Here is an 11,208-nt window from a genome sequence, read left to right as displayed (position 1 = left end):
ATGATGGGCTAGAGACAGTGATCATCACTCGCAGCTTTTTGTAAATGCTGCTGAAGCAAACTATGGCTGCTTTGGCTTTTGCATCTCTCCTTTGCAATCTCAGCATGACACCACAGTTTGACTGTAATCATTACAGCTGAACAAATAAGTGGGTGGAATAAAAAATAAACACAGCCAAAGTTCAGTTGCTCTGATCAGCCTTAGAATCAGTACGTCTCCCTCTGTCCAGCCTGTGCTTTGGTGTCTGTGGATGAAGAAGGTAAGTAGTCCAAAAAATTTAGATATCTCACATGAATTATTTCAGCAGTGTATTTTCTTTTATATGTGCAACTGCTCTGCCAACAATCAGATTGTGTTTGATATCTTTAGTTGAAGATGTAACTACGCACACTGGAAAATATGGGTGTCAGGACTTCTAATATAAATTCTTCAAAGATCCCCTTCAGGCATGTTTTAAGACATAAAAATATTCTGATTGTGATAAACATTTGTGTCTAATATGTTTTTTTTCCATGAAGTTGCATATTTGACCATGATTGGCTTCCGAACTAGTTCTGATGTCACAAAATCATACTTGTACGTAGACGTCTTAACCTGATATTTATGGTGATCACAGAAATTTTCCCCCTTCAGCAGATGAATAGATGAGAAATAGTCTTCTAGTGTTGAACTCTGCACATACATCATTCTGCACAGTGTAGCTCAAACATCCATGTGAAGTAGCAATACGCAAAACACATATTTGGTTGGAGGGGGACTTTAAAATGACTAATTTCAGTCATCTTGTCCTCCTCTTTGAGGTACAATGATTGTATTGTTCTAATTTCAGGAATTCGAATTTAAAACCCCTGAAAAACGGCAATATATCCTAAGTATTTCTCTATAACATTAAATATTAACAACTGAATATGCAACAATCAATTTTTTAAAAAAGTTTTTAGGTATTATTCAGCAAAAGTTTAGCAGTCAAAACTCAGATTGTGATTCAAATGTTGCTAAAAATAGCAGAAAATAGTGTGTTTATGTAAGACCCCATTACTCACAGTAAAAAGCTGATTGAGAAATATGTCATCAGGGCCTTTAAAACAACATATTTAAAGCTATTATATGTAACTATTCCACATTAAAAATATCTAAAAACAACTAGGCCTGTGTTATATATTTTGTTGAGTTGTGTACTTACAGTGTCCCAAATGTTTCCAACAATTTTCAAACCCAGAGAAATCCGTAATTTTAATCAAGGTAACGGTCTGTTTTATTTGGTCGCCTGTCAATGGCGTTATACGGGGGTATGACCAAAGAGTATACGCCACAAGATGTATGTGTCAGCGTTGTAGTTGTCCATCACAATGGCGTCTACCAAAGTTTATTCACATACAAGATAATACGTCTGCATTGTGGCTATTTGCCAGAAACTGTCGTAAATGGACTTTTATTCAGTTTTAAGCCACATTATTGTGATAAACATTTTAGATCTTGGTCGTTTTAAACTATATCTTTTAACCAGATAAAGGGCTTTAGTCATTTGATGTCTAGATCTTAGGTTATCAGAGAAACAAGCCGAGCAAACATTGGCAGCATCTTGGGTAGCGCCACTTGTGTATTTTCTGCAGCAAACATTATGTAAACCGATGATCAACGCTGCACTTTTGAACTTTTGTCTTAGTTCACCATGATGCGTGCAACCCTGTGTATCTGGATCTTATCAGCAGTGGTCTGCGTGGGCAGCGGCCATCACCATGAAGGTCACGACCAAGACACTGCACTCAACAGCAGTGCTGACAGCGTCTCACTGGTGACTTCAGCAAACAGAGAGTTTGCCTACCGTATGTACAAAAAGTTAGCAGCTCACACTGAATCTCAAGGCAAGAATATCTTCTTCTCACCAGCTAGTTTGTCCATCGCCTTGGCTGCCTTGTCTGTTGGAGCACGGGGGGAGACCCACCGGCAGCTCTTCAGTGGTCTGGGTTTCAACAGCTCTCTACTGACGCAGACAGTTGTGGATCAGTCCTTCCGTACGCTCCTACAAAGGGCAAACAAGACATCTCAAGAAGATATCAGCGAAGGGACCGCTGTGTTCGTGGATAACTGCTTCAAGCTGCAGCCTGAGTTCCTGGACGTCTTGAAGCAGTCCTACTTTGCAGATGGGTTTGAAGTTGACTTCACCAAAAGCACAGACAGTGCCGACACTATCAATAAGTATGTGGAGGAGAAGACCAACGGGAAGATTGATAAGCTGGTGGAAAGCCTGGACCCAAGCACAGTCATGTATCTCATCAGCTACATATACTACAAAGGTACGTGAGATGAGACCTATTTTGTACACTCTCACTCTTTTTAAGGTCACTTCTGCATTTCAGATACTCTTGTTTCAGATTTTACACACCAGCTATCACTTGTGTTTTATCTCTGCTCATCACTGTTTAACAGGAAAGTGGGCGACTCCATTTGATCCCGAGCTCACCAAGGAGGACACGTTCACTGTTGATGAGAGCACCAAGGTTCAAAATTGCACCATTAATTGAGAATATATTTAAATTACAATAATTAGACTAGAAATCAGCCACATTTGATAGGGTGCACAACTCTATTTTATTGTGCATCCTTCATGTTCATGTTCAAATTCCTCCAGGTTCCTGTCCAGATGATGAATATGGAGCGGCAATTTGATACTTATTATGACCAGGCAATTAACACGTCGGTCCTCCACCTTCCCTTCAGCAACTCCTACTCCATGCTGCTGTTGTTGCCTGATGATATGGTGACACTGGAGAATGTCATTTGTCCAAGCCACGTCACCAAATGGCTTAAGGGGATGAAGTCCAGGTTGGAAGGATCTAAAATCATGCTTTAATTTTTGGTTTGTAATATGGAAGGTTTGACTCAAAGCACCAGCTTTGTTCTCTACTGTCAGATCAATCACTGTATATTTGTCTATTTCCTATTTTTAGGACTTATGATGTATATATTCCAAAGTTCTCCATCAAGACTTCTTACTCCCTGAAGGATATGTTGATTGAAATGGGAATGACAGACATGTTTGGTGATCGAGCAGATCTGAGCGGCATTTCAGAGGAGCAGGAACTGCTTGTCTCAGAGGTGCAAATTGAGTGTTTATTATTTAACACATATTCTGTCTATTCTATCTACTCTTCATCTCACTGTGCCTCCATTTTACCCCCAGGTTGTGCACAAAGCCACCCTGGACATTGATGAGGCTGGAGCCACTGCCACAGCTGTTACAGGCATGGTCATCATTAAACGGCTCATGATCATCTACCCTGTCTTGAAGTTCAATCGACCATTTATGGTCCTGATCACTGAGCACACCACAGAAAACATCCTCTTTATGGGCAAGATTATCAACCCAAACATCTGATGGAGTAAACACTTTGTGTTCACTCAGGCACCAATGTTGCATCACATATTAAATACTCATAAAACCTTTGCTCTGTGGTCTCTTGCTGTATGATTGAGTGTATAGATAACAGTCATATTGTTTGAGTGTTTTTATATTAGTTTTTGAGGAAAACAAACTACTTAATGTCAAACAGGTTATAATCAAGATACATTTGTAGTAAAATTGATGTGAACAAAACAGTTGTCCCAATCTATTTAATATTTAAATTCATTTCTTAACTACGATTACTTAACTTTTTTCACATTTTTCATGTAAGTTAACAGTCAAATGCTTAAACTTAATATCATATTAGCTTCTGTAAGAGGACTGCTCTATTATTATTATTATTGTTATTATTATTATTATTATTATCATCTCTTATTCTACAAGCTACACTTTAACAGAGTTCACATGAAACTATTTAGACATGTAAGACAAAGTCCCTGCATGTTTCGAAGGCAGACAACACAAGCCGACCAACTCTTTCTTCAGCACCCCAGGAATGCTGGGCAATAAAGTGAGAGTCCCAAACTCCTCACTGACCAGACCATCCAAACAACCTCCTGCAAACAGAAAGGATCAGATAAGGAACCTCCCATCTCCTGCATGGTCACTAAACCAGACCACTGACCCAAACCATCTTTGATCCTTCAAGCTAAAAGCAAGATAGGAGGACCAATTCACACCCCAGTGTGAATCGATAGTACCATTTGGATAAACAACCCCCACCATTGGTCATCATAATTCACCAAGAGCCAGTCACACACAGAGACGAGTTGACACCAACTTTAATCCCGCTGTGGATTTTGATTTTCAGGACTTGAGTGACCATCCCAAGAACTAATCACTGGGCAAACCAGCATAAGACACAAGACATGCTGCACTTTATGCCATGCCCCATTCACACACACACTCACACACACACACACACACACACACACACACACCCTCAAATGGCATGGAACCCTGCCGTTTGCAGTCAGACCAAAGACCAGAGGACTGTAAAACCGATGGATTAGTTTTAGATTTTGTCTTTTTTGGTATGTTGATATGTGTATATCATATTTGTGTTGTTATGTACTTTGGTTAGACTTTAATTCCACTGCCTTTAAGCCAAGACATGTACCACTAACATAATCCCATCATCCGTGATAACACTGTCATGTTTAGTACCATTCTGCTTGTTTCACTGTCAGAACAGTAAAGCCACTATCCAAATTGCAAAATTAGGAATCATGCAATTGTTGAATTGTAAATCCTTTTTTTAATGGATTAACCATATTCAGGAACTGTACCCGCCTGTCCGTGGACAGGAGGGGACTGACTTTGCTCCCCCAGAACTCTGCAACCCCTGGGATTGGCTAGGATGCACCTTCTGGGCGGGCAGACTCAAACTTTAAAACAGTGTCTTATCTGAGTCTGTGCTGTTTTTGAGCTGTTTTTAGGCTGCTCTTTTGGGCTGCTTGATGCTGCTTGCTGGTTCTTCTTGATTTCAGCCATGCTGGTTGAAAGCTTGCAGTTTGATAGTCTAAAGATGTGACTCAGAGCAACAGGAGGTGAAACCTCAGAGTGAAGAGTCATGAGTTGAGGATCAAGCCTAGGAGAGCATGAGAGCATGAACCAGGAGCTCTCTTCCAATGGAAACTGAGTTGGTTGGATCAACTGACATGAACATCTGATGTCTCCCCGTCTGCAGTAGCAGCAGCTGGCTGCTCCGACAACCTCACTTTCCAAAAAGGTGTTATTTGGATAAACTGACCACGTATTTGGATTCTATTCGGTTACTTTTTCGCCTAAATTAATATTAAAACTTACTGAAAGTAGCTTGCTAACTTCAGTAGATATCACTGCAACACAATACATATAGGTCTTTGACATAACATCAAAACTGTTATTTCTTCACATTGTGTTGATAATTTTAGTTAATTCAGGAATGTTTTAAACTAAAATTCTGGCCAATTTTTTACACCTTACACCTTTCAGAAATTAAAGGCAAAAGCCTTGTAAGCTCTCAGTACCATTTTGCAGTACCAGTGTTTCATATCTCTGATGCAGTCTCTCCCTGACTTTCAGGCAAAGTGCTGGTGCATTGCCATGTAGAGGTGAGCCACTCCGCCACCCTGGTGCTGGCTTACATGATGCTGAAGCAGAACCTGACTCTTGTGGAGGCTATTTGTGCTGTGAAAGAAAACGGGGTGTTATCCCTAACAGAGGTTTCCTCCGACAGCTCATCCACCTGGACAGACAACTCTTTGGCAAACATCACTGAAGCCTGAAATACTGCTCAGTTCTCATCGGTCCAGAACAAAAGGAAACTATAGCTCAATAATTCTTAGCAGTGTTGAAAATGTGAGATAAACTGATCCTGACTAATCTGATTATATGGGTATATGTAGAATTTCTGTTAACAGCATCTTATCCTTGGATCATATTTTAATGGCCATAAACTAAAAGTGATTTCTCTGAAGTGCAATTTGTACATGATAAAGATTTGTTGTCCAACTTTTACATTAAAAACATATATCTGGTACAGCTTTTAGTGAAAGACACTCTGAATTTGAATCAGCTCTACTTGCATATAAAATCATTCAAAGGGTTTCTATAGTGCATCATATGATGGGCTAGAGACAGTGATCATCACTCACAGCTTTTTGTAAATGCTGCTGAAGCAAACTATGGCTGCTTTGGCTTTTGCATCTCTCCTTTGCATCTCAGCATGACACCACAGTTTGACTGTAATCCTTACAGCTGAACAAATAAGTGGGTGGAATAAAAAATAAACACAGCCAAAGTTCAGTTGCTCTGATCAGCCTTATAATCAGTACGTCTCCCTCTGTCCAGCCTGTGCTTTGGTGTCTGTGGATGAAGAAGGTAAGTAGTCCAAAAAATTTAGATATCTCACATGAATTATTTCAGCAGTGTATTTTCATTTATATGTGCAACTGCTCTGCCAACAATCAGATTGTGTTTGATATCTTTAGTTGAAGATGTAACTATGCACACTGGAAAATATGGGTGTCAGGACTTCTAATATAAATTCTTTAAAGATCCCCTGCGGGCATGTTTTAAGACATAAAAATATTCTGATTGAGATAAACATTTGTGTATTGTTTTTTTTTCCATAAAGTTGCATATTTGACCATGATTGGCTTCCGAACTAGTTCTGATGTCACAAAATCATACTTGTACGTAGACGTCTTAACCTGATATTTATGGTGATCACAGAAATTTTCCCCCTTCAGCAGATGAATAGATGAGAAATAGTCTTCTAGTGTTGAACTCTGCACATACATCATTCTGCACAGTGTAGCTCAAACATCCAAGTGAAGTAGCAATACGCAAAACACATATTTGGTTGGAGGGGGACTTTAAAATGACTAATTTCAGTCATCTTGTCCTCCTCTTTGAGGTACAATGATTGTATTGTTCTAATTTCAGGAATTCAATTTTAACACCCCTGAAAAATGGAAAAAAGTATTTCTCTATAACATTAAATATTAACAATTTAATATGCAACAATCAAAAGAAAAAATGTTTTGGGTATTATTTAGTAAAAGTTTAACAGTCAAAATGAAGGCTGTGATTCAAATTTTGCTAAATCCTGATTGGTGCACAAACGTAAAATAAAAATAACCTAAACTGTTGTAACTTGGGCAGAAAATAGTGTTTATGTAAGACTCCATTACTCACAGTAAAAAGCTGATTGTGAAATATGTTTTCAGGGCTTTTAAAACAACATATTTAATGTGCCTTTTATTTTTGCCTTGTATAATATTATTATTTGCATTTTATTGTATAATTATTAATCATCTGTCAATGTTTATAATTTTCTATGCTGCTTTGGCAATATAGGTTTCTGATCTCTCATGCCAATAAAGCTTATTTGAATTTAATGTGAATTCTAGGAAAATTACTTGTGTATTTTCTGCAGCAAACATTATGTAAATCGATGATCAATGCTGCACTTTTGAACCTTTTTCTTAGTTCACCATGATGCGTGCAACCCTGTGTATCTGGATCTTATCAGCAGTGGTCTGCGTGGGCAGAGGCCATCACCACGAAGGTCACGACCAAGACACTGCACTCGACAGCAGTGCTGACAGCGTCTCACTGGTGACTTCAGCAAACAAAGAGTTTGCCTACCGTATGTACAAAAAGTTAGCAGCTCACGCTGAATCTCAAGGCAAGAATATCTTCTTCTCACCAGCTAGTTTGTCCATCGCCTTGGCTGCCTTGTCTGTTGGAGCACGGGGGGAGACCCACCGGCAGCTCTTCAGTGGTCTGGGTTTCAACAGCTCTCTACTGACGCAGACAGTTGTGGATCAGTCCTTCCGTACGCTCCTACAAAGGGCAAACAAGACATCTCAAGAAGATATCAGCGAAGGGACTGCTGTGTTTGTGGATAACCACTTCAAGCCACAGCCTGAGTTCCTGGACGTCTTGAAGCAGTCCTACTTTGCAGATGGGTTTGAAGTTGACTTCACCAAAACCACAGACAGTGCCGACACTATCAATAAGTATGTGGAGGAGAAGACCAACGGGAAGATTGATAAGCTGGTAGAAAGCCTGGACCCAAGCACAGTCATGTATCTCGTCAGCTACATATTCTACAAAGGTACGTGAGATGAGATCTATTTTGTACACTCTCACTCTTTTTAAGGTCACTTCTGCATTTCAGATACTCTTGTTTCAGATTTTACACACCAGCCATCACTTGTTTTATCTCTGCTCATCACTGTTTAACAGGAAAGTGGGCGACTCCATTTGATCCCAAGCTCACCAAGAAGGGCATGTTCACTGTTGATGAGAGCACCAAGGTTCAAATTGCACCATTTATTGAGAATATATTTAAATTACAATAATTAGACTAGAAATCAGCCACATTTGATAGGGTGCACAACTCTATTTTATTGTGCATCCTTCATGTTCATGTTCAAATTCCTCCAGGTTCCTGTCCAGATGATGAATATGGAGCAGGAATTTGATACTTATTATGACCAGGCAATTAACACGTCGGTCCTCCACCTTCCCTTCAGCAACTCCTACTCCATGCTGCTGTTGTTGCCTGATGATATGGCGACACTGGAGAATGACATTTGTCCAAGCCACGTCATCAAATGGCTTAAGGGGAAGGTGTCCAGGTTGGAGGAATCTAAAATCATGCTTTAATTTTTGGTTTGTAATATGGAAGGTTTGACTCAAAGCACCAGCTTTGTTCTCTACTGTCAGATCAATCACTGTATATTTGTCTATTTCCTATTTTTAGGACTTATGATGTATATATTCCAAAGTTCTCCATCAAGACTTCTTACTCCCTGAAGGATATTTTGATTGAAATGGGAATGACAGACATGTTTAGTGATCGAGCAGATCTGAGCGGCATTTCAGAGGAGCGGGAACTGCTTGTCTCAGAGGTGCAAATTGAGTATTTGTTATTTAACACATATTTACTTCTGTCTATTCTATCTACCCTTCATCTCACTCTGCCTCCATTTTACCCCCAGGTTGTGCATAAAGCTGCTCTAGATGTCGATGAGGCTGGAGCCACTGTCGCAGCTGCTACAGGCATAGAATCCCAATTTATGTCCTGGACCATCTACCCTGTCTTGAAGTTCAATCGACCATTTATGGTCCTGATCACTGAGCACACCACAGAAAACATCCTCTTTATGGGCAAGATTATCAACCCAAACATCTGATGGAGTTAACACTTTGTGTTCACTCAGGCACCAATGTTGCATCACATATTAAATACTCATAAAACCTTTGCTCTCTTGTCTTATAATTTGAGTGTTTTTGTATTAGTTTTTGAAGAAATGTGAACAAAACAGATGTCCCAGTCTATTTAATATTTAAATTAATTTCTTAAGTACGATTACTTCACTTTTTTCACATTTTTCATGTAAGTTGACCGTCAAATGCTTAAACTTAATATATCAGCTTCTGTAAGAGGACTGCTCTATTATTATTATTATTATTATTATTATTATTATTATTATTATCATCATCTGTTATTCTACAAGCTACACTTTAACAGAGTTCACATGAAACTATATAGGCATGAATATAAAAACATTTCCCAGTACAGCCTGTGGCCATGGGCCAGTTAGCACATTAAATTGAATCTGTCTGAGCTTTATCCCATAATGTTAACATATAACAAACAGTTGGTTACCTGGATTCAATGAGCTAAATTGTCTTTGTGTAAATGTGTGATGCTGTGCAGGGCTCCACACTGACTTTTATTTAGGAGCACATGTGCCCCCAAGTTGAAATTTTCAGGAGGACTGTCAAATATTTAGAAGCACAGATAAATCACATATTTTTGTGTCTATGTTTGTGTATGCAGATCATACTTTGCTTTCATGCTTTTGTGTCAAATGAATTAGATTGATAATGGATCAAAACTAGTAGATATTGTGAAATTGTTAGTAAAACACTCCTGAATGTTGTTGGGGTTTCTCTCTCTCTCTCTCTCTCTCTCTCTCTCTCTGTCTCTCTCTCTCTGTCTCTCTCTCTCTCTCTCTCTCTCTCTCTCTCTCTCTGTCTCTCTCTCTCTGTCTCTCTCTCTCTCTCTCTCTCTCTCTCTCTCTATCTCTCTCCATATAGTGTATTATCAGAAAATCAACTTGGGATCAACTAAGAATTATAGCCTAGAGTATATCATGGGCTTAATAAGCTAGTACAGTAATTATGTACTAGTCGTCGTCATACAGCTGTCTAGTGTTATATACTTTTTGCTTTCATGAAAGGCTGAGTATGGTTACATGCTTTTGATTTTCATGTTTCCAGTATTCTGGTAACAAGTGGAAGAAAACAATGCTATGGTCCTATGACATCCTGCAACATCAAAATGTCAGCCGGTTCGCTGCACCTGTAGACACACCAGTAGTGCGTGTCTGGAGAACTGTAGCATTGATTTTACAGTTTTTTGCAATTTCTAAGACACAAAAACTGGTATTTGTGGCACAATTATTGAAACCACTAACTCATGTAGTCTATCTATTGACCAGGTGTGCTAAACCATAAGCACATTGTCTGCTTTACACTAAGTTTGAAACTCTAAAACACACTTTTTGCAAATACCTACACACGGTTATCTACATTACACACATCATTCAAAGCCTGTGTGTGTTGTCTGCTAAACACTGCCATCAATCACCCCCACCTAGAATACACATGTGAAAACACCTCTAACCAGTAACATCACTTAGAAATCAAAGCCTGAACACTATAAACACTATAAACTATACACAGATTTGCTCTTTTGTGTGCACAACAATGGAAGCCAATTTTGGAGAGAGAGTTAGAGGGAGAGGTGTTTGTGTAAAAGGAGGACGAGGACTAGGAAGAGAAGTGAGTTTGTAGAAAAGAGATTCACACATGATCTCTAAAGGTAATCATAATGTTTTCATTGAGTAGATAACATACTGTAGCAACTGGTGAAGTTAAAAAAGACAAACACACCACCATAGACTTGTAGACTAGAGAAATATGCCAAAATATGCTCTCTGTCACAGCAGTTATGTAAAAAAAACATTTCACCCTAATATACACTTAACATTGCTGGATGCATTCTAGTAATTATTTTGCTATAAATGGTTGTCATTTTTTACATGCTCCAACTTTTCCTCAACTTACTTTGTTAAATTACATTCACATATAAATACTGTAGGTAAGAGAGCCATAGATATTTATATAAAGTGAAATATTTAGCCAAGGACAGAACTCCCCATGCACAGCCAGTATTTTCAGTCAGGTGCTGGTCGGTTGCAGGAACATATAAGGTGAAAATCAAAATAAACCAC

The 11,208-nt window shown here is 38.9% G+C and overlaps 2 protein-coding genes across 2 annotated transcripts; both read left to right on the top strand.

Annotated features, from left to right (window-relative positions):
• Nucleotides 1–17: 17 nt before the first annotated feature.
• On the top strand, nucleotides 18–3,448 carry LOC121903362 (serine protease inhibitor 2.1-like). The gene is made up of 6 exons (XM_042420297.1): nucleotides 18–259; nucleotides 1,667–2,297; nucleotides 2,431–2,501; nucleotides 2,633–2,826; nucleotides 2,952–3,099; nucleotides 3,185–3,448. The coding sequence occupies exons 1-6, from the start codon at nucleotides 251–253 to the stop codon at nucleotides 3,377–3,379; spliced, it is 1,248 nt and encodes a 415-aa protein (XP_042276231.1). The 5' UTR covers nucleotides 18–250; the 3' UTR covers nucleotides 3,380–3,448.
• Nucleotides 3,449–5,675: 2,227 nt separating this feature from the next.
• Nucleotides 5,676–9,147, top strand: LOC121903363 (serine protease inhibitor 2.1-like). Its single transcript, XM_042420298.1, has 6 exons — nucleotides 5,676–6,271; nucleotides 7,385–8,015; nucleotides 8,147–8,217; nucleotides 8,348–8,541; nucleotides 8,667–8,814; nucleotides 8,905–9,147. The coding sequence occupies exons 1-6, from the start codon at nucleotides 6,263–6,265 to the stop codon at nucleotides 9,097–9,099; spliced, it is 1,248 nt and encodes a 415-aa protein (XP_042276232.1). The 5' UTR covers nucleotides 5,676–6,262; the 3' UTR covers nucleotides 9,100–9,147.
• Nucleotides 9,148–11,208: the final 2,061 nt, after the last annotated feature.

The sequence above is a fragment of the Thunnus maccoyii genome, chromosome 9 (assembly GCF_910596095.1).
Source record: "Thunnus maccoyii chromosome 9, fThuMac1.1, whole genome shotgun sequence".
NCBI classification, from domain to species: Eukaryota; Metazoa; Chordata; class Actinopteri; order Scombriformes; family Scombridae; genus Thunnus; species Thunnus maccoyii.
This window is presented reverse-complemented; position numbering and strand designations above follow the sequence as displayed.